General features: G+C 42.6%; 1 protein-coding gene across 1 annotated transcript in view; it reads left to right on the top strand.

Moving 5' to 3' along the window:
- LOC145412367 (uncharacterized) overlaps positions 1-25469 on the top strand; it is a 115039-nt gene extending 89570 nt beyond the window's left edge. Inside the window, exons 10-12 of the mRNA XM_080282255.1 lie at positions 22237-22417; positions 23792-23891; positions 25391-25469. Of these exons, the coding sequence (XP_080138381.1) occupies positions 22237-22417; positions 23792-23891; positions 25391-25469 (360 nt within the window). The remainder of the gene's footprint in view (positions 1-22236; positions 22418-23791; positions 23892-25390) is intronic.
- Positions 25470-27650: the final 2181 nt, after the last annotated feature.

A 27650-nucleotide genomic window follows, 5' to 3' on the forward strand; every position in this document is an offset into this window, starting at 1 on the left:
GTTTATATCCAAGGAATAGTTGGGGTTTATTGCTCATGTAATACCATGCAGGGATGAGTGAGGCTGTCACTCTCATCCTAAATGTCAGGACCAACTGCCTAGCCCCGAGCTTCTACGTTCCTCATGGGGCAACGAAGGATTGGATGATAGATGGATGAGAATATCTTCTTGTGTGTTACAAATGGCCTTTATGGAGTCTAAACCTTGTTAAAATTATACGGTCTTGTGCAGCAGGCTGCTTATAGTTTTATATGAGAGAATGACTGCCGTACTTTTGTGGGAATCTCGGACTTGTACGGGCATTTGTCCGGCATTTGATAATATTGTCCAACCTCAGCCCGTTACTGTGAAATCCGAAATACCGGAAATCAGAGTACGGGAAATGGAGGGTCGAGTGTATATTCAAACAATCCTTAAACCCAAACGTAACATTTAAATTATTATACACAAAAAAATCCTTCAATTTGTCTGGTCTTCTCATATACCGCTTCCCACAACGTCCCTGCTCCTCCACACAGTCATCTCCTCCTGGACTGACTTGGTCCTCTTTCTGATTCACTTCTTCCCTCGGGAAACTGTCACCATCTTCTTGTACTTCAGCTCCTTTTTCCTCCTCAATATCCTCAGCTGGGGGTGAGTGCGATTCCTCGGAGATGTCCCAGCTTTCCTGTCCTGGCCCATGGTAGTGCCACAAAAGATTCACATGTACCACCTTCGGGCGAGACTTTTTGCCTCCCCGAATCCAATACGTTACGTCTGATAGGATGTCCAGCACAGTGTAAGGCCGATTCCACTGTCTCTGCAGCTTCGGTGACTGTCCCTTCTTTCACTGAGGATTGTACAACCAAACTTTGTCACCATCCTTGAAGCTCACCTCACTTGCCTTGGCATCATACTTGCACTTCATCATTTTGTCTGAAAACTTTAGAGCTTCTTGCACTTGATGATGTACCTCAGCCAGCCTTTCCTGAAGATTTTTTGCATAGCTGGAGGTATCTTTTTTTTTTTCTAATGTGAGGTAGAAGGAACCAAAGGCCACGAGCCCGCAACTGTTGTTCCTTCCAAGAGAAAAACATAATACAAGAGAGAGCCAAATTCAAGATCCGATCATTTCGAGATGCCTGGACACACTGCGTTTGAAAGACTGGATATCATAGGAACCAGGAAATACAGAGGGAAAGAGTTCCAGAGTTGACCTGTTGCATAAATGAAGGACTGGGAGTAACGATTAATTCTTGCATTTGAGAGTTGGACAGAAAAGGGATGAGAGTTTGCTGTCAGACGGGTGCTACGCGCCCGTCGTAGAGATGGAGGAATGCATGCAGACAGTTCAGAGGAGCAGTGACCACTGAAGTAGAGACAGAAAAGAGATAAAGATGCAACAGCGAAGAGACAGAGATTGAAGGGAGTCAGTAAGAGGAGGAGAGTTAATGAGACGAAAACCCTTTGACTCTACCATATTGAGAAGAGCTGTGGGTGGGGAGCCTCACCACACATGAGTTGTACTCCAAACAGGGGCGGATAAAACCCCTGTATAGAGTCAACAATTGTGCACGGGTAAAGAATGAATGGAGTCGGCTTAGCACACCTAATCTCTTAGAAGCAGATTTTACAAGAGATGTAATATGATCTTTCCAAGATAAGTCCCGAGTAAATGAAACCCCAAGCATGTTCAAGGATGATGCAGGATTAAGGTGATTATTATTAAACATTAGTGGGTATACCTGTGGAAGATTTTGTCGGGTTGATAGGTGTAAGAACTGAGTCTTTGATGCATTAAAAACAATATGATTATTTTTACCCCATTCAGAGATACGATCCAAGTCAGACATTAGGTGTACCATAGCCTCATTCTTTGTTTGTTGAAGTAACACCTGCGATAGACGTTGTGGGAACCGAATGGAAAGGTGAAGGGTGGAGTCATCAGCGTATGAGTGGATAGGATTAGATGTACAGCTTAGAATGTCATTGATGAATAAAAGGAAAAGAGTTGGTGATAGGACAGAGCCCTGAGGAACATCATTGTTAATAGATCTAGAAGAACGATGGCCGTCTACAACAGTGGTTATACAACGACCAGAAAGGAAGCTAGAGATGACGGCATAGATAGAAGGATAGAAATCGTAAGAGGGCAGTTTGGAAATTAAAGATCTATGCCAGACTCGATCGAAAGCCTTTGAGATCTCAAATACAATGGGAAAGCTTTCGCCAAAGTCCCAAAAGGAGGATGACCAAGAGTCTGAAAGGTAGGTGAGAAGATCGCCTGTGGAGCGCCCCTGACGGAACACATGCCAATGATCAGAAAGAAGACTGTGATAGGAAAAATGCTTTAAAATTATTCTATTAAGAATTGACTCGAAAACTTTTGAGATACAGGATGTTAAAGCAATTGGACGATAGTTAGAGGTTTGGGAATGGTCACCCTTCTTTGGGACTGGCTGAATGAGAGCAAACTTCCAGCAAGAAGGAAAGGTACAAGTTGATAGACAAAGGTGAAAGAGTTTGCCTAGGCAGGGTGTAAGCACAGAAGCACAGTTCTTGAGAACAACAGGAGGGACTCCATCAGGCCCATATGCCTTATTAGTAATGATGCCTGTGATGGCAGAAAATACATCAGCTGAAGAAATTTTAATGTCAACCATGAGGAAGTCAGAAGGGGGAAGTGATGGACAAACAGCACCGAAATTGTCTAAGGTGGAATTGGAGGAGAAAGTCTGAGCGAAGTGATCTGCTGTATCAGTAGAAGAAATAGCTACAGAGCCATCAGAGTAGAAAAGAGGAGGGAAGGATGATGAGGTGGAGTTGTTAAAAAGGTTTTTGGCAAGGTGCCAGAAGGAGAGGGAAGACTTCGAGTTGGAGAGTTAAGAGCATTTATTACGGATGAAATTATTTTTAGCAGAGCAAAGAACAGACTTTGCATGACTCTGGGCAGAAACGTATAAATGATGTAATTCATGGGTGGGTTGGCTCCGGTACCTTTTATAGGCCCTCTCCTTGTTGCGGACAGCATTAGAACAAGCATGATTATACCAAGGCTTTCTTGCTTTAGTCAAAGGATATGAGAGAGGAATGTACGCTTTCATGCCTGAGAGAATAACCTCCGTAATACGCAAGGCACACTCAGATGGCTCCTGGCCATGGAAGCAATAATCATTCCTGGGAAAATAAAAAAAAGTACTGCCTGAGAGCCTCCCAATCCACAGCTCCAAAGTGCCACAGACAACATTTCTCTGGAGGGTCCACAGGCCATACTGGAGCAATAGGACTGGTTAAGGTGATAAGGTTGTGATCGGAGGAGCCCAACGGAAAGAAAAGATTAACAGTGTATGCAGAAGGATTAGTTGTTAGGAAGAGGACAAGTGGAGCTCCAAGGCAGTCAGGGATATGGGTAGGGTGCTATACAAGCTGCTCTAAGTCATTAAGGATAGATAAGGTGTAGGCTTGTTCACCAGGTGGATCGCTGAAAGGAGAGAAGAGCCAAAGATGGTGGTGAACACTGGGGTCTCCTAGAATGGGAATTTCAGAGAAAGGAGAAATAGATAGAATGCATTCCATCGTAGAAGTAAGATAGTCAAAGAATTTTTGAGTCAGTAGAATTAGGAGATAAGTAAACAGCGCAGATAGATTTAGTCAGAGGATGACAAGAAAGCTGAAGCCAGAGTGTAGAGAATTCAGAAGAATCGAGTTCAGGAAACGAGAGCAAGGTAAGTCTTTGCATATATATTGTTACGGAACAGAGAAAACTGTCCCGCAAAATTCCAGGTTCAAAACAAAGAGTTAGGTAAAATTACACGTTAAAGTTTAATGCTCAAACTAACAACAAAACATTCAGGACTCATAAGGATAATGTAATGGCAAAAAACAGGTTAAATATATGGTTAACTGCAATAGCCTCTATTAACACGAAATTAGCATGAGTAAATTGATCTAAGTCAGGCCTTTTTAAATGGGATACCAGATAATACTCAGTGAATGCCAGATATATTATTACAGATACACAATATTATTAATGATGGCTGACAATAAGAACCCTACATAAATTACAAAAACCTTACTAGGCCTAAGAATTAACCTTATGCTACACAGTACAAGAAAAAATGCAACAACAGTTATACTCAAATTACACACAGGTGCTAGATGGTTGGAGACTTCCTGAGCACTCACAATAATAATAACTGTACAGGGGAGGGCAGAGATGTGAGCAAAATGAGGAGTAGATCTAAATGGCAATTAATGTAGAGACCGAGCTCATTATATAGGGGCCGGCAGAGCTTGATACAACTTGTAAGAAGGACGCGCAAATGAAGCCATGGGGACAAAGAGTTGACAATCCTGCTCTGAACAACAGAAAGAACGACTTACTCTACTATAACGGTAGAAGGGGGGACTGAGGTAGAACACGCTCGTGATCAAACATGCAGCACACTGCACGTTAGAATTACACAAAGGATGATGAAATCATAGGCTATGTAACACCTCCCCACAAAGAAAAAGAAATTTACAAAGGAAATTTCTTATTACTCTAAAACAATCTGTCTAAAGTCTAGATAAGCAATCTCCAATAACATTTTCTTTCCCCTTGACACGTTGTATGTCTAATGAATACTCCTGAAGAAGTAGACTCCATCTTGTCAATCTCTGATTTTTATCTTTAAACTTACTAAGGAATTTCAGTGGGTTATGATCGGTATAAATGACTATGGGGTCAAAACCAGAACACAAATAAAATGAAAAATGCTGTAAACCCAAAATCAAGGCCAAAAGCTCTTTCTCAATAGTTGAGTAGTTCTTTTGAGGTGGAGTGAACTTCTTACTGTAATAAGATACAGGGTGTTCAATACCCTGATCATCCTCTTGCAGCAAAACAGCCCCAGCTCCTGTATCACTTGCATCAACAGCCATCTTAAAAGGCTTAGCAAAATTTGGAGTAGCGAGCACTGGCTGACTTAATACGATAGCTTTAAGTTTGTTGAAAGAGGATTCACAGTTATCGGTCCAGACAAATTTAACTCCCTTTTTCAGTAGGTCTGTAAGTGGTGATACAAGAATAGAAAAGTTAAGAACAAATCTCCTGTAATAACCTACCATTCCTAAAAATCTTTGTAGCTCTTTCCTACGTTTAGGTCTGGGAAGATCACTTATAACCTGAACCTTAGCTCCTGGTGGTGCAACGTGTCCATCACCAATTACGTACCCAAGGTACTGAACTTTAGCTTGACCAAACTCACACTTTGATAAATTAGCTACAAGATTAGCCTGAACCAAACGCTCAAGAAATTTACTGACATGGCATAGGTGATCTTTCCAGTTGTCACTGAAGATTAATACATCATCAATATAAACAACACACCCTGCCAAACCCTCTGTTACAACATTCATGAGCTTCTGAAATGTGGCTGGTGCATTCTTCATACCATATGGCATTACAGAACATGCAAAAGTCTTTCCTAGTGTTACAAAACATGAGATCTCCCTAGCACGTTCAGTCATAGGTACTTTCAGTATCCCTTTAACAAATCAAACTTACTTATGTACCTAGCCTTTCCGATCTTGTCTATGCAATCTTCCACGCGAGGGAGAGGGTAAGTGTCTGTTTTGGTTATCTGATTAACACGTCTGTAGTCAATGCAAAGCCGCTGTGACCCACCTGGCTTAGGGACTAGAGTGACAGGAGAACTCCACTCGCTCTGACATGGCTCAATCATCTTGTGGTCCGACAGGTAGCCAAGCTCCTTCTGGATGAGAGGAACTTTCACTGGGTTCACACGGTAAGGAGGCAGTTTAATTGGCTTTGCGTCTCCAACATCGACATCATGCATCAACACAGTAGTTCTTCCTGGAGTGGCATGGAACACTTGCGGGTACTCCTGCAGTAATGCCGAAAACTCCTGCCTTTCCTCAGGAGCTAGATGAGAAAGCTTAGTCTGGATTTCATTCATGATATCAGGATTCTTCCCCAAACTATCACTCAGGCTCATACTGCATCGGAGAACTTCACTTGCAGACTCGGGTGGAACAGCTACAGTGCAGACTTGGTTATTTTCGTCCCGCCTGTGATATAATTTTAGCATGTTGATGTGACAAAGTTGCTTGTTCTATCTACGATCTGGTGTGGCGATGACATAGTTGACATCACTGAGTTTCTTCTCCACGAAATAAGGACCACTAAACTTGGCTTGAAGAGGTTCCCCATGCACCGGTAGCAGAATCAAAACCTGATCTCCTGGCTGAAAGTGGCGTAACCTGGACTTCTTATCATACCAAGTTTTCATCTTCTCCTGAGCGGCTCCTAAATTCTCTCTCACCAGCTGTAAAGCAGTGGACAGCCGTTCTTTGAACTTCATCACATACTCCAGCAAGTTGATGTCATCTTCCTCCGACAGTCAGCATTCCTTGAGTAACTTAAGGGGTCCTCTTACTTCATGGCCAAACAGTAGTTCAAAAGGTGAGAAGCCCAGTGATTCATTTGGAGATTCTCTTGTGGCAAATACGACGAATGGAAGACCTTTATCCCAGTCTTTCTGATGTTCCAAACAGTATTTCTTGAGCATCGATTTGAGTGTTTGATGATATCTCTCCAACGCTCCTTGGGTCTGGGGATGGTAAGCTGAAGACGTGATCTGGGTGATGCCCAACTCTTTCAGAGACTGCTTGAAAACATTTGACATGAAATTACTTCCCCGGTCTGACTGTACCTCCTTGGGCAGACCAAACTTTGTGAAGAACCCTAGCATTTCCTTAACCACATTCTTTGCTGAGATATTTCTAAGTGGAATGGCTTCAGGATAACGAGTAGCCAATAATCAGGGTCAACACATAAGAACATCCTGAAGAAGTCTTAGGAAGAGGGCCCACAATATCCACCAACACACGGGTGAATGGCGCCTCAAAAGGAGGAATGGGAACTAGAGGTGCAACCTTTTCGGTCTGATTACACTTCCCCACAACTTGACAGGTGTGACAAGACTTACAATACCAGGAAACATCCCTGAAGATACCTGGCCAGTAGAAGTGTTTCAAAATGCGTGCCACAGTCTTCCTCACTCCAAGGTGTCCTGCCAAACTGGAATCATGAGCCACTCTAATGATATCCTGCCTACAAACACGAGGGATGACAACTTGATGTACAACCTCCCATTCACAGTCGGCTGATGCTGTTGGGGGTCTCCACTTCCTCATAAGCACTCCTGACTTTATATAATAACAAGTAGAAGCACCGGCTGACTCTTCCTCACTGCAAGCAGAGTTAACTAGACCTTTCAACTCAGGGTCAGCAACCTGCAACTCAACCAACTCTTGACGAGACAAATTATCAACACTACGGGGTACTGCCTCATCTGGTGAGTGGTCCAAATTAGCAAGAAAAGTGTCAGCTAGGATAACATCATCATCATCATTATCCTCTAAATCACCAGTAACTTTAGACTTAGCCCTAGTGACAGCACATGCAGGGAACACATCAGGGACACCACAATCCTGGGTCGCAGCCACTGGCTCACTAGACAACTGAGGAGCTGGACACATTTGACTTCCACCAATATCATTTCCAAGTAAGAAAGTTACACCTGACATTGGAAGTGTCTCAACCAACCCAACCATAACGGAACCATTAACAAAACCAGACTCTAAATTCACGCTGCACAGAGGGACAGAGAAGTAATTATTCCCTACACCTTGTAAGATTACAGTTTCATCAGAGGAATTAACATTAGAGCCTAGAACACTGGTCAGCATAAGGGATTGGCAAGCACCTGTATCACGATATATTTTAACTGATTTCCTGTCATTACTGTCCAGAGGACTGACAAAACCTTCAGACAGGAAATTAGCACATGAACTCTTGAGAGTGTCACCCACTTTACTGCTCAAAAGAGGAGCTCCATCATGAGGATTTTATTTACCCCTCAAAGCAGGTTCAGTTAACTCAGTTAAAGAATTCTGGGAACTCTCAAGGGTGGACACTAGACCAATTGACTGAATATTTAAAGACTCCTTTTTGTTCACATCACGCTGTCTCCTGAAACATTTCTCCGTAGTATGACCAAGCTTACTACAATAAGTACATTTACTTTTCTGAAATCTAGAGGTGAAGCTGGTATTTATTTCCTGAGAAACATCATCTTTATTCTCTTTCCTGTTACCTGTACCGGTACTCTGAGTAGAGGCAACGTACTTACTCTCAGCTTTCCTCTTTTCTTTAGAATATCTCTTGTGAGTGAGAACATATTCATCAGCTAAAACTGCAGCATCAGACAAATTATCTATTCTTCTCTCATCAAGATATAGGCTTACATCTTTACTAATACACCTTTTGAAGTCCTCCAGCAAAATCATCTGCTTAAATTTGTCAAAATCAGAATCCACATTCTTAGAATTTAACCACTGCTCTAACAGATCTTCTTTGATTTTTGCATACTCAACATGGGATTGCTTATCTTGCTTGTAAGCTGTCCTAAATTTTACTCTATAGGCTTCAGGAACAAGTTCATAGGCCTTAAGAATCAAGCTCTTAACTACATCATAATTATCAGATTGATCCTGAGACAAAGATGCATAAGTTACTTGAGCTTTACCGGTGAGAACAGTTTGAAGGAGTACTGGCCAATACTTTTTGGGCCAATTAAAACCTGCAGCTACCCTCTCAAACAACTGAAAATACTTTGTTAAATCAGATTCATTAAAAGGAGGGACAAGTTTAACATTTTTAGCCACATCAAAATCATCAGAGCTAGATGATCCAGTTCCACCTTGTTTCATGCGATACTCATGGTCTGCCTGAATCCTGGCAAGTTCAATTTGTGCCTGAGCCTGTACCTGTGCCTCTTGAATACGAGCATTTGCCTGAAATTCAGCCTCCTGAATACGAGCCTGAGACTCCGCCTCCTTAGCCTGAGACTCAGCCTCCTTAGCACGTGCTTGAAATTCAACCTCCTTAACACGAGCCTCCTGCAGGGCTAGCTGTAACTTAGCTAATTCAATCTGCGTTTGCTCATTTGGAGGAGTTACATTAAACAAGCTTTTATTAATCATGCCAACAATTTGATCTTTAGAATGATGAGAGTGAACTGCAATTCCCAAATGTTGAGCAACAAGCTTAAGTTCATTCTTTGTTCTGTTTTCTACATCACACACTGTTTGCACATTTGACAAAAAATCTTTGGCTTCATCAAGTGTAGAAATAGTAGACATCATGAATAAATCACAGTCACAAAATATCAAACAATATCCTTATGATAATATCCTGAATATCCTGATAAGAGGTCGCCAAATTTATGTTACGGAACAGAGAAAACTGTCCCGCAAAATTCCAGGTTCAAAACAAAGTGTTAGGTAAAATTACACGTTAAAGTTTAATGCTCAAACTAACAACAAAACATTCAGGACTCATAAGGATAATGTAATGGCAAAAAACAGGTTAAATATATGGTTAACTGCAATAGCCTCTATTAACACGAAATTAGCATGAGTAAATTGATCTAAGTCAGGCCTTTTTAAATGGGATACCAGATAATACTCAGTGAATGCCAGATATATTATTACAGATACAAAATATTATTAATGATGGCTGACAATAAGAACCCTACATAAATTACAAAAACCTTACTAGGCCTAAGAATTAACCTTATGCTACACAGTACAAGAAAAAATGCAACAACAGTTATACTCAAATTACACACAGGTGCTAGATGGTTGGAGACTTCCTGAGCACTCACAATAATAATAACTGTACAGGGGAGGGCAGAGATGTGAGCAAAATGAGGGGTAGATCTAAGTGGCAATTAATGTAGAGACTGAGCTCATTATATAGGGGCCGGCAGAGCTTGATACAACTTGTAAGAAGGACGCGCAAATGAAGCCATGGGGACAAAGAGTTGACAATCCTGCTCTGAACAACAGAAAGAACGACTTACTCTACTATAACCGTAGAAGGGGGGACTGAGGTAGAACACGCTCGTGATCAAACATGCAGCACACTGCACGTTAGAATTACACAAAGGATGATGAAATCATAGGCTATGTAACAATATACACAACAGCCACCTTTGGCTTTGAAATGAGTATAAAGAAAGTAGGAGGATACAGAAATGGGTCTGCTGTCAGTTGCCTCAGACAGCTGAGTTTCAATTTGAAAAAGAAGGTGAGGTTTAGAGAAGGAGAGATGGTGCTCAACGGAGTGAAAGATGGAGGAAAGGCTGCGAATGTTGCAGAAATGAAGAAGAAGAGAGTCAGACAGTGGTTCCAGGCAGCTCAAGTTATCACCTGGAGAGGGGCGGAAGGTGGGGGCATTTATGTTCCCCCTCCTGGGCACTCCGAGGCCATGCGTTGAGCTGCCATGATTTTTTTTTAATTTTGGAAAAGGAAGTGTAGTGTGTACTGTGCATGTAGTTTGGTGTTGATAGAGAAACTTGTAGGCAGTTCCTCACCAGGTGGTGTTCCCATTAACAAATCAACGTGTAAATGTAACTCGTGGTTTAGAATCAGTTTTGCAGAGGTATAGTCGGTAGGCTCATGGGATGCATCGCAGGTTTTTTCTAGTCCCACTCCATTTGTCCCTCTACTCAGTACATGGCCAATTCTTGTCCCAAGGTCCAGTTGAATTTCTCCACCATCCCATCTGACTGTGGCCTTAGTGGAGTCGTCCTGGTCTTCTTGATCCCTATTAACTTGCAGCACTCATGGAACACATCAGAATCGAAGTTTCTACCCTGGTCTGAATGTAGCTCTTGTGGCATCCCAAAATGACAGAAAAACTGGTCAACCAACACCTGAGCAACAGCCGCGGCCTCTTGATTGGGTGTGGCATAGACTTCTGGCCACTTGGTGAAGTAGTCCATGGCGACACATATATACTGGTTTCCTTTTTCAGTGACTGGCAGAGGTCACCCACTTGGTACAGCTGAAGAAGGGCACAACCACGCTTCTTGGGTCCCTTCTTGGCACAGCATACATCACAGGCCTGACACCACTCTTCAATGACCTGACGCAAGCCAGTCCAGTAGAACCTCTGTCGCAGCCAACTTGAAAGTTTTCTTCACTGCATGTGCCCACTAGTGGTCTGGTTATGGGACTCATCCAAGATCTTGGAACTCATTTTCTTTGGAACCACCAGCTGCCAATACTTCCTGAGGCCATCGGGTGTCTCCCACTGACTCTAGTCTGTTGTTCAAACGAAGAAGGTCCCACTGTGCCAATTGCTCTTCGTCACAAGGCAGAACATGGAAACCTCTTCCCAAGATGGTCACACTATACTCCACTGCAGCCACTCTAGCACTGGCTGTAAATCTGCATCCTCTTCAGGTCTTCTTCACCTGACGCTGGCCTACCACTACAGTATGGTGGCATTTCTTGGTATGATTCCAATTCCTGCTACACTGCTTGCTGTCAGTTCTTCCATCTTCTCGCACACTGTCATTTTTTTTTCTTTGGCAGAAAGGCTCATACAAACCTAATTATCTGAAATCAGATAACAAAATTGTACTTAATAAAACTTAATTTAAAAATTAGGTTTCAGAGTTAAAATGCGCCAATGTTAGCAGATATTTCCCCTTCAGATCATCATCACGCCATGACAGACTTCTGTTTGGCATAAATATTTATTATGAGTACAGGAAAATGTATGTGCATTGTAAGTCGATATTTATACAAGAGAAAAGTCCCTCAAGGCGAGTTGTTAGGCTAGAGACAAAACACTTCCGCTAACTTTAAGAAATTTTCGCCCTGAATCCTGATTTTCTATTAATAATTAAATTAAGCACAAATTTTTTACTGGATTTCAGATAATTAGGTTTGCAAACCTATATGGTGATAAAGGTTAAAATATTTCCAATTAAAATTGCCGATTTGGTCCAAGATGGAGATCACATTCGGTGATTGCATGCTTGTATCTCGGTCAGCTGATGAGTGGTTGGCTCACCTTGTGGTGTTCTATTCCTTGTTCATTTTCCTCTTTTTCCTCAGCTTTCTGATCTTCTTCTATCATATCCTCCACATGCTTATCAACAGCTGTCTAACCAACCATTCTTAGGGTTGTAGTTAGCAAAATACTGCTATTGTGTCAATGTTATTATTATGGTTATTGTGTCAGTGTTATTATTTTATGTACTGTGTATGTTAGTTATGTTGGTACGGTAGATAGCCTACATTCCAGAATGCTCTTGAATATCGGAAAAACTGTTGGACCATATTGGAGAATTCGGACAAATATGGTAAAAGTCTGGGGAATGGTATATGGGGCAGGACTTTTGCAAGTCTAGGACTTTTGGGGCTTCCGGACTGCCCCCCCCCCTCCCTTCTAGTCCGGGAAATGGAGGGTGGAGTGTATTGTGTAGTTTTGTCGGGATGACAAAGGACAAGGGATGGGGTAGTGTTGAGAAGCAGGATTTGTTAGTTAGGTAGTGTCGGAGTATTCCCGATGTTATTGGATTTTTCCTCTGCGTGTCAGAAGTGCCAGTTCGCCTGCTATTTGTGAGTGGAAGTATTTTGTAAGCTATGCATTAATTTCTATGCTCTTTTTCCCTATAATGTTATTATTATGTGATTATTAAATTATGTAATTTACTTTAAGTTTGTATGCTAAAGAATTTAGAGTGCAACATAATGTAAGAAAGCTCTGGCATGTTTTGGATGTCTCTGATTTGGCAACTGTTGTAGCTAGAGTATACTCGAAGACTCGAATATAATGCAAGATTATATAAGGACGTGGAAGAGACAAGAAGGTTTCAGTTTAGTCTGAGTTTAGAGTGACTTGTGGCCTGGCGAATTTAGTGTAGCTCTGGTACTTATGATATCTTTGAAGTGTAGTCGGCAAGCATACCGTGTTATTGCTTGGTAAATAAAGACAGCGAACATAAGAGGCTTCTTTACATTCAACGCCTGTGCTGCTCTATGTTGTGGTACAATGAAATGCTGCAGAAAGAAGAACTCATTGGGAATGTCATTCCTATGCTGAACTACTGTTCTTGGAGCTTGTGGCTGTGTGGGACAAGGACGTATATATATATATATATATATATATATATATATATATATATATATATATATTTGCGAAATTGGCCATTTTCCATATTTCCTGGCGAAATCGGTCATTTTACAAATTTCAAGGTTAGTTTGCAAAGAGGGCGTACTTTGCACTAACCTAACCACACCTGAACTAACGTTACTTGGGTTAGGTTAGGTCAGTGCAATGTGCCCAGACATTGAATGGTAATTTTGCAAAATGACAAGGGTTTTGGTTTGAGAAATTTGCAAGAGGATCGAATTCGCAAAATGATTGCAACATAAAATTATATGTATACATTATATACTAGTACACACACACACACACATATTATATATATATATATATATATATATATATATATATACAGGGTGAGTCAAAAGTAGCACCTGATTGCTGTTTCTATGGCTGTCAGTTGATTGTTTGTTTGCCATTTGTGTTACAGTGTACAAGAAGGTAAATATCAGTGAAATCATGTTTATCGATACATTTACTCGAGGGAAAATTAATAAGGAACACTACCAAGCTGTTTTACTTGCAATTTTCAAAGTGCCCTTCCTCATAATCAAAGCACAATTGTAGCAGAGAAGGCGCAGAGTGGCACACACGCTCGCAAAGTTTATCAGTATCCTGAAACTTTTCAGTGATTAGAGCCTTCAATTCCTGAATGGTACGAGACTTTTCACGATAAACAAGGTCTTTCATGAGCCACCAAAGACAGAAATCTGGAGGTGTGAGGTCAGGGGAGCATGCCAGCCACTCAATCGGACAGCAGTGTCCGATCCACTTTCCGGGAAAATTTTCATCAAGCCACTGACAAACATAACGTCCATAATGATGTGGAGCTCCATCTTGCTGGACATAACAGTCCTGATCTTGTACCCTAGGCCAAAAGAAGGCTTGCAGCATGTCCAGGTAATTTTGGGCAGTGACAATTTCCTCAAAGCAAAAGGATCCAATTATCTCTAATGGGGATATGGTCGCCTAAACTGTCATGTCAGGTAAATTTACCTCCTTCTGAACTGTCACTCTTGGGCTCTCCTCAGCCCAGTAGACACAATTGTGTCTGTTAATTGTGCCGTTACACTTAAAACACGCCTCATCTAACCACCACATGTTGTCCAGTATTAAGTCCTCATCGTCATGTTTAGCTAAGAACTCTTCACAAAATTACAAACAAAGGTCGTCATTTCCATCATGAACGGCATGCAGTATGCATGAAATTTGGTCTTCATTTATTCTGATGAAGGATACGGTTAACATTTGATTGGCTCACTTCCAACTCTGCAGATAACAGGCGAATTGACTTTTGTGGAGTTGTGTTGCAGTCTCCTGATGGCTTCTTCGGCCTTAGCTACACATCGTTGCCGTTTTCGGACAACCGAACTTCTTTGCAGTGGCTGCCGACCCTGTTGCTTCAAGTTCCTCGACAAACAATCGTATGTTTCTTCCCTGAGGTGGGTTAATATCGAATTCTTGGGCCAAACAGCGTGCCGCCATCGATTGGTTTCCATTACATTTGTAGTAATGTTTCACGGCAGCAATGCGTTGATTCACTGAAAGGTAATTCATTGTTCAGTTTGGTGCAGATTTAGTAGCTTTCCAAATTCACAGCAATAACCTGCAAAACAAGAAAATAATTATCTAAGGAAAGTAATAGTCCACAAGACAAATATTAACAACATGACCCCCCAGAATCTGGGAGCTAGTTTTGACTCACTCTGTGTACATACATACATACATATGTATATATATATATATATATATATATATATATATATATATATATATGTATATATTGCCGGACGCCTCAATCCCGATTGGGGTGGCCAAAACCAAATCGCATCCACGTCGACCTGTCCCCCGCCATTTCACTGCCCTGCTCCCAACTCACACCCCCCTCTCTCATATACCTCTCCACCCCATCCCTCCATCTCATCCTCGGCCTCCCCCTCCCTCTTCCCCCTCCACCTCACTCACATGCACTCTCTTCGTCAGTCTTTCACCCTCCATCCTCTCCACATGGCCAAACCACCTCAGTGTGTTCCTCATAACGCTTCCTATCACATCCACATCCACACCACAACGCTCCTTTATATCCTCATTCGTCAGCCTGTCTCTCCACGTGACTCCACAGGCTCCTCTTAAATAACTCATTTCCACTGCTCTCACTCTTGACTTGTGTCCTTCCAACAATGTCCAAACTTCACTTCCATACGTTAGAGTTGGTATCACAATACTGTCATGTAGTAACTTTTTCACTCCCATGCTCACTTCCCTGTTTCTTATCACTGCTTTCAAGGAACCAGCAACCTTTCTTCCCTGCTGTACCCTTTCAAGCACTTCACCCTCCAAACCTCCATCCTTACTCATCACACTAACCAAATACTTAAACGTACTCACATTTCCAATTCCTCACCATCCAACCTCGCTGTACATTCACTAACTTCACCTCTCTCAAAGACCACCACTTTACTCTTCCCTACATTCACCTTTAGGTTCCGTTTCTTACACACTCTCTCAAACTCATTCACCAAGCCTTGCAGCTCCCCTTCGTCTTCACTCAACAACACAGTATCATCTGCAAACAACAGTACAGGGAGTTTCCAAACACTATCCTCTCTCACCAGGGCCACTCCAACATCCACTACCCTACCTTGTACCTCTTTTATTACCCCATCCATTTACAGATTGAACAACAATGGAGACATGACACATACCTGTTTCAAACCAACTTTCAAAGAGAAAAATTCACTTAGTTCACCATCCACACGCACTGCAGCCTTCGCACCATCGTACATACTCTTCACAGCATTCAACAACTTCCCTTCTACTCCATATATTCTTAACACTTTCCACAATCCTTGTCTATCCACCCTGTCATATGCTTTCTCCAAATCCATGAAAGCCGCATACAACTTCTTTCCCTTCTCTAGAAACTTTTCCACTAAAGATCTAAGAATGAATATCTGATCTACACAACCTCTTCCCTTCCTAAAGCCTCCCTGTTCTTCTCCAACTAATTTCTCTGTTCTTTCTCTAACTCTGTCTATAAGTATCCTACCATACACTTTTCCCATTATACTAAGAAGACAAATGCCCCTATGATTACCACACACTTCTTTTTCCCCTTTTCCTTTGTACAAGGGAATAATTATACCTGACTTCCAATCCTCCGGGACTCTACCTTCCTCCCAGGCCAATCTGCACATCTTCCACATCCATTCTACTACTATCTCTCCCCCATGCTTCCGCATTTCACCACACACTCCATCAATTCCTGGGGCTTTCCCCGATTTAACTTTCTTCATTGCTTCCACAACTTCTATCCTACTGATTTCTTCCTGTCTTCTCACCTCCCTCCTTCTCCCAGCCATTCCCCAGCCATTTATACTCTCATTACTTCCATCCTCTACGTTCAACAATTCCTTAAAGTGTTCTCTCCATCTGCTCACTTTTTCTCCCTTCTGCACTAGTAATCTACCATTTTTATCTTTCACTCCCCTGCTAACTTCACTTCCACCCTGTCTTACTCTTTTCACTTCTCTCCAGAACATTTTCTTACAGTCCCTCCACTTTACACTCAAATTCCTTCCAAATTCCTCATCCACTCTCTTCTTACTCTTTCTTACTAATCTTTTCACCTCTCTCTTCCATTCCACATATAACTCTCTCTTCCGCCTCTCAACTTCTTCCACGCCCCTATTTCTCATCCATTCATTGTATGCTTTCTTCTTTTGTGCCACAGCCTGTTTCACCTCTTCAGTCCACCACGCTGTTCCTTGCACCCCCCTCCGTCTTCTCTTCCTTCCACACACCACATCACATGCTGCACATATTTCTTCTGTAAATATCTTACACACACCTTCCACGTCTCTTATCTGCTCCAATTCATATTTGCCCAATCGTTCCTCCACTTCTCTCTTATACTCTGCCTTTTTCTCATCCTCTTGTAATCTTTCCACTCTCCTTGCAACTACTCCTTCCTCTCGTCTTTCCCTTCTTCTATTCCTCCATCTTACTTGGATCCTAATTCTGGCCACCACCAAGTAGTGGTCAGAAAGTCCACTCACCCAACCTCTATACACTCTTGCATCCTTTACACATCTTCGCATCCTTTCATCCACACACACATAATCAATCATTGCCTTCCTTTCATTCAGTTCACCACCCACCCTTCTCATCACTCGCCATGTATACCTGTGGATCATTTTATGCCTGAAGAGGGTATTGGCTATCACCAACCCCCTCCCAGCACAAATGTCCACTAACGCACTCCCATTCTCATCTATCTCAGCAGGTACACCCCACTCACCAACTATTCCATCCACCTTCACATTACCAACTTTACCATTCATATCACGAATCAAAAACACTCTCTCATTCCTTCCAAACTTTTCCATGCACACTTCCACATTTGTCCAGAACTCTTCTCTCACTCTTCTAGCACGATCTTGCTTTGGCGCATACACACACACAATCGCCCACATTTGTATTCCAACTTTCAACTTTACCCACACAATCCTTGACCCAACTGATCCATACTGTCTTATGCTCTTCTTCCATCTTTTACTCACAACTATACACACTCCTTCCTTTGCCCTCTCATTCTCACCTACTCCTGCACATATACCCCATCCATACTCCCATTCTCTCACATTTTCTCCTCTCCATTTTGTTTCAGTTATTCCACATACATCCACTTTCGCACCCTCAAGCACCTGGACAATCTCTCTCTCTTTCACCTCATCATTCGCTCCTCTTACATTCCATGTACTCATTACCAAGTCCTTTGTCCGGTCCTGAGTCGTCATCGTTTGGTCAGTCCTTGTCCGAGGCTTCTTGTTTGTTTTTTTTAGTTATATATATATATATATATATATATATATATATGGTAGGTGTTGGCATATATATATATATATATATATATATATATATATATATATTAGGTGGGGGCACATATATATATATATATATATATATATATATATATATATATATATATATATATGGTAGGTGGGGGCATATATATATATATATATATATATATATATATATATGGTAGGTGGGGGCACCAATCATTCACACGGTGTAGCGGTACTGTGTTTTTAGGATAGCCCTACACTGAGTGGTAAGCCAAAAAATGATTTCCTGTAAGCCAGGAAATCATTTACAACGCTGGATGGTAACCTTATAATCAACCAACATGTGTTCCCTACGTGACAACAGCTGGGTTGGTGGAGGGTTAGTGCCCCTCCCCGGAAAACAATTAATTAAAAATATGAACAAGAAACCTCGGACTAGGACTTATTAAAAAATGGCTAAGGACCGGACAAAGGACATGGTACGGATTATTACATGGAATGTAAGAGGCGCAAATGGTGAGTTGAAAGAGAGAGATTGTCCATGTGCTTGAGGGTGTAAAAGCGAATGTATGTGGATTAACTGAAACTAATATTAGTTGAGAGTGTGAGAGAATGGGAGTTTGGATGGGTTATATGCGTAGGAGTGGGTGAGAATGAGCACGCAAAAGAAGGAGTGTGTATTGTTGTGTGCAAGCGATGGCAGGAGAATGTAAGACAATATGTATCAGTTGGCTCAAGGATTGCGTGGGTTAGACTGAAAGGTGAACTACAAATGTGAGCGACTGTGTGTGTGTATGCGCTCGTGCAAGCAGAGCGAAAGAAGAGTTCTGGACAAATGTGGAGGCATGCATGGAAAAGTGTGAAAGAAATGAGAGAGTGTTTTTGATTGGAGATATGAATGGAAAAGTAGAGAATGTGAAGGTGCATGGAGTAGTTGGTGAATGGAGTGTGCCTGCAGAGGTGGATGTGAATGGCAGTGCTCTAGTGGACATTTGTGCCGGGAGGGGGTTGGTGATAGCCAATACCCTCTTCAGGCACAAAATGATCCACAGATATACATGCCGAGTGATGAGAATGGTGGGTGGTGAACTTAATGAACGGAAGGCAATGATTGATTATATGTGTGGATGATAGGGTGAGCAGGTGTGTAATGGATGCAATACCATATAGAGGTTGAGGTGTTAGGACTCCATATTATAATTACAAATCATAATAGATAGATAGATAAACAGATAGATAGACAGAGCTCCAGGCAAGCCTGGGAACGGGAAATGATCTTGCAAGTGTAACTGAGGAAATGTTGACAATACACAGGAAGTAGCAAGTCAGGGGATGATATAGGTAGTGTGTCAGCGAGATAGCATACGAACAATGCCTAGTGACCATACACACACATACACATACTCACACACAGGTTTCTAGAACATTCCAACAACAGTGTAACACACGTGACACGACCCCTGCTACACCAGAATTTAGGAAGCAGAGAGCAAAAGGAGGCTAGCTATAGAATCGACAGGTAGTGGAAAGAGTGAACAAGAGGGGTCCAACTAGACTTACTTAGTGTATTCAGTCTCTGTAAGACATACACTGCTCAACTTAGATTTTCTCTGAAGATAATAAATTAAGATCAACTCACTGTATTCATCTTTAATTCCTACTACAAGAATCGAGAGTCACAGAGGGAGTGGAGTTTCTTACCACCAACAAGTGGTGGTCAGAATCAAGGGTCAAATGAAATGGAGGAATAGAAGAAGGGAAGGACAGGATTAAGTAGTTCATACAAGGAGGGTGTAAATGATACAAGAGGATGAAAAAAACGCAGAATATAAGAGAAAAGTGGAGAAGCGATTGGGTAAATATGGATTGGAGCAGATGGGGGACGTAGAAAGTGTGTGCAAGATAGTCACAGAAGAAATCTGTGCAGCATGTGAGATGATGTGTGGGGTGAAGAGAAGACGATAGGGGGAGCAAGGAACAGCATGGTAAAATGAAAAAATGTTACAGGCTGTGGCACAAAAGAAGAAAGCATTAATAAGTGGTTGAGAAACAGGGGTGTGGGAGAAGTTGAGAGACAGAAAAGAGAGTTATACGTAGAGAGGAAGAGAGGGTGAAAATATTATAAAAAGAGAGTAAGAAGAGAGTTTATGAGGAATTTGGAAGGAATTTGAGTGTAAAATGGAATCAATTTAAGAAAATGTTCTGGAAAGAGATAAAGAGAGTTAGACAGGGTGTCAAACAAGTTAGTCGAGAAGTGAAAGATAAAAATGGTAGATTTTTTTTTTTTTTATGTGACCGACTCTGGGCATAGGCTTTACAGCCTGCTTTCAAGGCCCAGTAGTCCTCCTACGTACCACACACCTTTACAGATTACTAGTGGTGAAGGGAGAAAAAGTGAGCAGATGGAGAGAACAGTTTAAGGAAATGTTGAACATGAAAATGAAAGTACTGCAAGTATGAGTGACTGTGGAATGGCTGGGAGACGAAAAGTTGTGGGAAGAGAGGAAGAAATCTGTAGGATGGAAGTTGTGGAAGCAATGAAGAAAGTCAAAATGGGGAAATCCTCAGGAATTGGTGGAGTGTGTGGTAAAATGCTGAAGCATGGGGAAGAGATAGCGGTAGAATGGATACGGAAGATGTGCTGATTGGCCTGGGAGAAAGGTACAGTCCCGGAGGATTGGAAGGCAGATATAATCATTCCCATGTACAAAGGAATAGGGGAAAAAGAAATGCGTGGTAATCATAGGGGCATTTGTCTTCTCAGTGTAGTGGGAAAAGTATATGGTTGGATACTTATTGACAGAGTTAGGGAAATAACAGAGGAATTAGTTGGAGAAGAACAGGCCGGTTTTAGGAAGGGGAGATGTTATGTAGATCAAGTATTCATTCTAAGGTCTTCAGTGTAAAAGTTTCTAAAGAAGGGAAAGTTGAATGCAGCCTTCATGGATTTGGAGAAAGCATATCACAGGGTGGTTAGACAAGGATAGTGGAAAGTATTTAGAGTATGTGGAGTAAATATAAGTTGCTGAATACCGTGAAGAGTATGTATGAGGGTGCTCAGGTTGCTGTGCGTGTGGATAGTGAACTGAGTGAATTTTTCTATTTGAAGGTCGGATTGAAACAGGGATGTGGCATGTCTACATGGTTGTCCAATCGGTATGTGGATGGGGTTATAAACGAGATACAATGCAGGGCAGTGGATGTTGGAGTGGCCCTAATGAAAGTGTGCACTATTTGGAAACTCCCTGTACTGTTGTTAGCAGATCATATTCTGTTGTTTAGTGAAGACGAAGGGGAGCTGCAGTGCTTGATGGCTGAGTTTGGGAGAGTAAGAAACAGAATCTAAAGGAGAATATAGGGAAGAATAAAGTTATTGTCTTCGAGAGAAATGAAATCAGTGAATGTATAGTGAGTTTGGATGAGGAGGAAATGGAAAATGCGAGTGCATTTCAGCACTTGGGTAGTGTGATGAATAAGGATGGAAGTTTAGAGGGTAAAGTGCTTGAAAGGGTACAACAACGAAGAAAGGTTGCTGGTTCTTTGTAATCAGTGATAAGAAACAGGGAATTGAGCATGTAAGTGAAAAAGTTACTTCCTCGCATTAAAAAAAAACAAAAAAACAAAAAAAAAACTAACATATGGAAGTGAAACTTGGACCTTGTTTGAGGGACACAAGTCAAGAGTGAGAGCAGTGGAAATGAGGTATTTGAAAGGAGCATGTGGAGTCACATGGAGAGGCAGACTGACAAATGAGGATATGAAGAAGCGTTGTGGAGTGGATGTGGATGTGATAGGATGCGTTAGCAGAAACACACTGTGGTGGGGTTTGCCATGTGGGGAGGATGTAGAGCAAGAGACTGACGACGAGAGCGTATGTGAGTGAGGTGGAGGGGGGGAGAGGGAGGGGGAAGCCGAGGACGAGATGGAGGGACGGAGTGGGGAGTTATATGAGTGAGGGGTGTGTGAGCTGAGAGTAGGGCAGTGAATTGGCGGGGTACAGGGCGACATGGCGGCGATTTGTATGTGGCCACCCCTTGCGGGATTGAAGCGTCTGGCAATATATATATATATATATATATATATATATATATATATATATACATATATATATCGGATCTTGAATTTGGCTGTCTATTGTTTTTCTCCTGGAGGGAACTGTTACTGCGGGCTCATGGCCTTTGGTACCTTCTTCCTCGCATATATATATATATATATATATATATATAGACACATACACAGTGTGTGTGTGTGTGTGTGTGTGTGTTTCTGTATGTTTAATTTCCCTTTCTCCATCAAACAGCTAGTATCACTTCGGCATGAATGTTCCATTTACGTAAAGGAAATCAGTTAATTTTAACAGCAGTGGTTCCTTAGGAAGCTGAGAGTGGCCCGTTGCGTCAAGTCGCGGACTTGCAGTATGTGGGACGCTTCCTGCCCGTCATCGTCCCTGAACTTGGCACTTACCTGGACCAGCACGTGCGGCGCGGCACACACGTCATTGTTCTCATGGACTCCAGGAGTCCAGTCATGGTGGCGCAGGACTTCTCTGTTAAAGGTGACTCATGAAATGTATTTTTCAGTCAACTTAAAAACAAAAATAATCGATTGTCTTCGTATATAATATCCATCAACTGTAGGACCCCAACCTTAATTTGTAAATAAATCTTCAATTTCATAAACTCTGTTAATCTTTGAGAATATATTTCTATATCATATAGTCTCAGTGTTCCTTTGGTGTCTGTGCCCCTGCACATTTATCTGAAGTTGCGTATTTTCGAACATTACCAAATTCCACTGCCGGACTAACTATATTTGCCATTAGCATTCCATCACCTCCATACAAAAGTGCAGCCAGGTCCTATTTATTACATTCTTTCTTCAGAATTACTCACATACCAAATGATCTCAATTTTAGTTTTCTTTAATCTTCATGCATATATACAACAAATTGCTACCGTGACTTGACGCTGTTTCAAAGAAGCAAGTTGAACCAGTTAATGCACAATTAACTCTCACACGTTTTTGCGTCATCATAATCTGGAGCACTTTGACTTTTATGTCCTTCGCACAAAATACTTCCAATAATTTTCACAACTGTGCTGGAGAGGGATGCCTTCCCGCGGTGCACTGATATAACCTGGTGGCTCAGCTGCCCTATTGTATAAGTGTTCCTCATATTCCTCTCTTTCTCTCAAAAGGAAGATGAAGGACTTCGAAATACTTCAACCTGCAGTCCACTGGGTTCACGTTTCAGATGAATCTGGGGTCACAACAACAACATCAACAACCTCCACAATTCTTGCCTTCTAGAGACCCATAAATACTACAGAAAACCTTGTGGAAACTTTCATCGATTTTTCTGCCATACATACTCATGCAAGTATCTTATCAACACCTTCCCTATCATCCCTTACTGCAACCTGCACATCACACTCATATTCTTCTGCAGTTGACTTCATTCTTTCAGTCAGTAGTCGTCCATATACATGTACCTCTCCAACCACACCCAACTATCAGACCTCTCTTTAGTTTCCACGTTTTCTTCTTTCGCTGTTTCGCTTAAGCACGGAAACAACTATACCTCACTTCCCCCTCCTCCCTGCACACAGACAAATTACATACACCTCCCCTATCATCCACTCCCCGGTACTATTATCCACTCACACCTTCCACCCCTGGGCCTTCCCTATCACGAGCTTTTCAAGGCTGAACATTTAATTATCACCCTCACTGGTTTTTGTCTCCACTCTGTTTTCGTTTTCCGTTTAGTCTGTCTATTCACAATACGATATAACAACCTCCCTTTCGCATACCACATCAGTATAACGTGTGTGTGTGTGTGTGTGTGTGTGTGTGTGAGAGAGAGAGAGAGAGAGAGAGAGAGAGAGAGAGAGAGACTCTAACACATGAACTTTCCTTGATGAAACAGGCAGATGTGAGTTCTACGAGGCTAAGGAAAAAATCCTTCCTATGATGGGAGCTATTGCAGTAGAAAAAGACAGTCCATTGTTGCCATCCCTCAACACCAGGTGAGACTACTAACAGGCTGAAGTCTCTGACCTACCCCATAGGTAGGACTTTAATATCCATGTTGGAGGCGTCAGTATGTTCATGGCACGGTTAAAAATATTTTCAGTGGTTAGTTAAGTGCAGTAGAGGTTATCAGTATATATTCAGAGAACAAGTCTTTTGCCGGCGATACACGTTGTTGTATTATATGGAGATAATTTTACAATGCCTCTACTTTGTAAAGAGGCTCTTATCTGTCTTACAGCAATAGGACTTTTGAGTAACAGATTACTGATATTATATGTAAATACAGTATAGTGAAACTATCACCATTCACGTCATAATTTACATTGTTCCCTTCGTATTTCTCACTGCTTCATGGGGTAGGCGGTATCCAGACAAGAATGTTCCTCAGGCGCAAAAAAATTAAAAAAAAAAAAAAAAAAACTCAAGACAGAAGAGGCACAGGCCATTCTGTCAAACGTCAAATAGTTTAAGGTGCAGTGCAGCCATTGGCATGTGTATCTCAAAATATTTATTCATCCGTTCATGTCGGCCAGTCTGCAGTTCTTTCCCTTCCTCAAAGTCCATAGTTCACTGCTTCATACTTTGTCTCACCATATCCACGTTTTTTTTCTTTTTCTTGGCCTGTCATGCTGTCTCCTGCCAATTCTTTTCATTTGCCCACACAATCTACACACTACTTGAACTGTTAAATAGAATTTATTGCTCCACACCGTTTTAAAAATTTTTCACATGTCTTGTCCACCCATATGAATAGTATATTCATTCTATAACACCTCTAACACCCTACCATAATTTTCCATTTCCCTGTTGCTCATGAGTGCCTTACCTACAGTCCCCAAAACTACCCTTCCCCATACACCTTTTCCTCTTCCCCTAGAGAGCATTTCTCGAATATGCCATCGGGTCGGCAAAGCACCTCCGGTATATGGAGATAGAACCACTAGCGCAAGAAGCTGCAAAACATGTTGACTATGATTTGCTAAGAATAAAGCCAATCTATGTTGTTTTCCCGGCTGCTAACAAGCCAACAAACAAAAGCAACTCACTGTATAATGGAAACTTTGAGACTAGGGAATGTCTCGGCTACACTGGTGAAAATAAAACCCCTATCTGTAACAAATCCACCCCACCCACGTCAGTATAGTGTGCTTGGCACGAATCCATTCATTCTCAACTGCCGCATTACAGCAGCTAGACGTACACTCCCCTGCTCTTCAGTGGTCAGCCATGTGGTTTCCCACTTGTCTACTCTGCATGGTAAGTCTTCACTGCTTTGTGCTCAGTGGTTGTTTTTCCTGTCTTTGATTTTCTCCTTTCCATTTCCCATGGTGTTACTGTGCTCGTCTCATCCCCTTTACTCTCTCTCTCTTTCTGGTTGATGATTCCAGACCCCCCTGCTAGGTACCTTCTCCCTGTTTGGACCCCAGGAGTTTTAGCCCCATGGCCTGCCCTCTGTATAGAACATGAGTGGAGCATACACTTAATGCTCCAGGAACCTCAGTGCTGCCTGCGTTCAACCTTCCGAAGGCCTGGTTGGAAAGATTTCAGAAGTCATTCAGCAGGGCAAATAGGTGAGGCAAGCCCCATCAATGGGCAGACCCAAACCTGGGAGTTCAAATGGGCCTCTGTCACCAAGTCCCAAGCAGCTCAGTTCATCTTTGCCATAGAGCGCTCTCTCTCTCTCTCTCTCTCTCTCTCTCTCTCTCTCTCTCTCTCTCTCTCTCAAGTCTATAGCTCGAAGTCCCTCATGCAGGCCTTCCCTCCAGGACAAGTCTCTATTGCTCACTCCCCTGATCTACTCTTGGGAGAGAGGGAACTAGGGGAGGAGGGGTCTAGTCTAACCCCACAGGAAATCGGCCTCACTGGCCTGCTGTTCGCACTGAGCTCTACAATATAGTATGGAGAGGCTATCTCTGCAGCAAGCATGTAACTTTGGCCGCCACATTGAAACATCTGCACTTGTCGCCTCCACCATGGTAATGCAATTGGAATACTTTTCTTATTTTACTGTTTCTGTTTCACTGTTGCTGACATAAGCTGAGCAGTGGGCCATGGGAATATATTTTAGCTGTGCAGTGGACCATGTCACTATAGTTTCCGAATTCATCAGCTGATTTCAAAAGGCGAGGACGTTGGGAGTAATGCATAAACATCATCAGCACCGCCATGTTCCCCTGGCGGTGGGCACAAAACTATGCGGTGCTACCCTTGAGAAATCCTCTCCATATTATGGCTGTCCCATACCAGAGAAAATGAGTCATAAGGGGAGAAATCTAGACTAAGCAAGAGACCACTTTCCCCATCTCCTTGGAATAACTGTCGCACATACTGATAGATTTTGTCACCATCACCAAAATGGACCTTCCTCGTCTGACACATTATCCTCCTCCTCTGATTCCCCGCCCCCCCAGGAAGAGGGACAGACAGCTACTCTTTGAGAGCTCCATCTTTACACTGACTGAAGGGTTCTCCTGGACGACTGCTTCCCACCGACTTCCTCCTCGAGAATCTATGTCATGGGGAGAGCTCTCTCCCTTCCCCCCCAGGGTCCACATTCCCTCCCCCTCTCTCTTCCTGGACACCTCATCTGTTGTCCACCCCTGCTTCCCTGGTGCCTCCCTCTCTGCTTCCCCTTTCCCTACCTTCCCCTGGACATGCAAGGCATGGGATCATCTATTTTTCTCACTTCCCCCAGCCTTCTTTCTACGTTGCACGAGTTCTCACTGCTTCTTTCCCTCTTTTGGGAAGTGATCACTCTATGGATAGTGTGTACAAATGGAGAGGCATCCCTGTGGACTGTCAGACCTTCGTCAATGAGGACAAGGTAGGGGTGTTAATGATGAACAAACAGGTCACCCGGATACATGGGCAGAGTCTGGAAGTGCAGAGGACCATTACCCTGGAAGGCCAAGAGATGTTCCAGATCCATTCAGTGTGCCTCACAAAGGACTCACTGTCTAACCTATCTGCAATGACCTCCTGGGTTACCCTGGATGCTGACAACACTACAGACATGTGGCCACCGCTAAAAGCAGAGTGTGTGATGACACCGTACCAGTGCTCAGCAAGGATTTTTCTAGTGACACACTCTTTCTCCTGGGCAAAGCTGGGGGCTAGCTGACGGCTCAAGCCTGGAGGCACTGGGAGGTAAATCCTGGGAACTCACAAGGATAACCTCGAAAAAACCTACCAAGGACTGGAAACCCTACTCATACAGAGAATAGTCCAAGATAGCCCCCCCCTCGGCAACTTCAGAAACTGGGCTCATGCCTGGCCCACCTCTGGGCAGGTGGCAAGGTTGACATGTCATCGCCTATCCTGGCTGTGGATAGAGATCCCACCACTCAGGCACCCCTCTGAGATGGTCCGAGTCTCTCACCACTATCCAAGACCACATTACACAATTGATCAGTGGAGCATAATGGAGCCAGCCTAGGTTGTGGTTTTCATATTACGTCTGTTCACAATCCCAGAGCATGACTCAGGCAAGGACAGGTTGAAGATGGACCACAGCTCACATAACACATTCATCTGGACCCACAAGTTCAGGATGACCACAGCACACCAAGTTCGTCTCCACTTGCTGCCCAGGGCGTGGCTTACCTCAGAATGCTCACTGGCATGATCCCGTTCACCCTAGACTTCACAAACTCATGGCCTATCGGGTTCACGGCGATGTTTACTAGTTTACACACATGCCATTCGACTTATGCATCGCCCCCAAGGTTTTCACTGGCCTATTAAAAGGTAGT

Source organism: Coenobita brevimanus, chromosome 93, assembly GCF_032717465.1.
Source record: "Coenobita brevimanus isolate Jiangsu-jjx chromosome 93, ASM3271746v2, whole genome shotgun sequence".
NCBI classification, from domain to species: domain Eukaryota; kingdom Metazoa; phylum Arthropoda; class Malacostraca; order Decapoda; family Coenobitidae; genus Coenobita; species Coenobita brevimanus.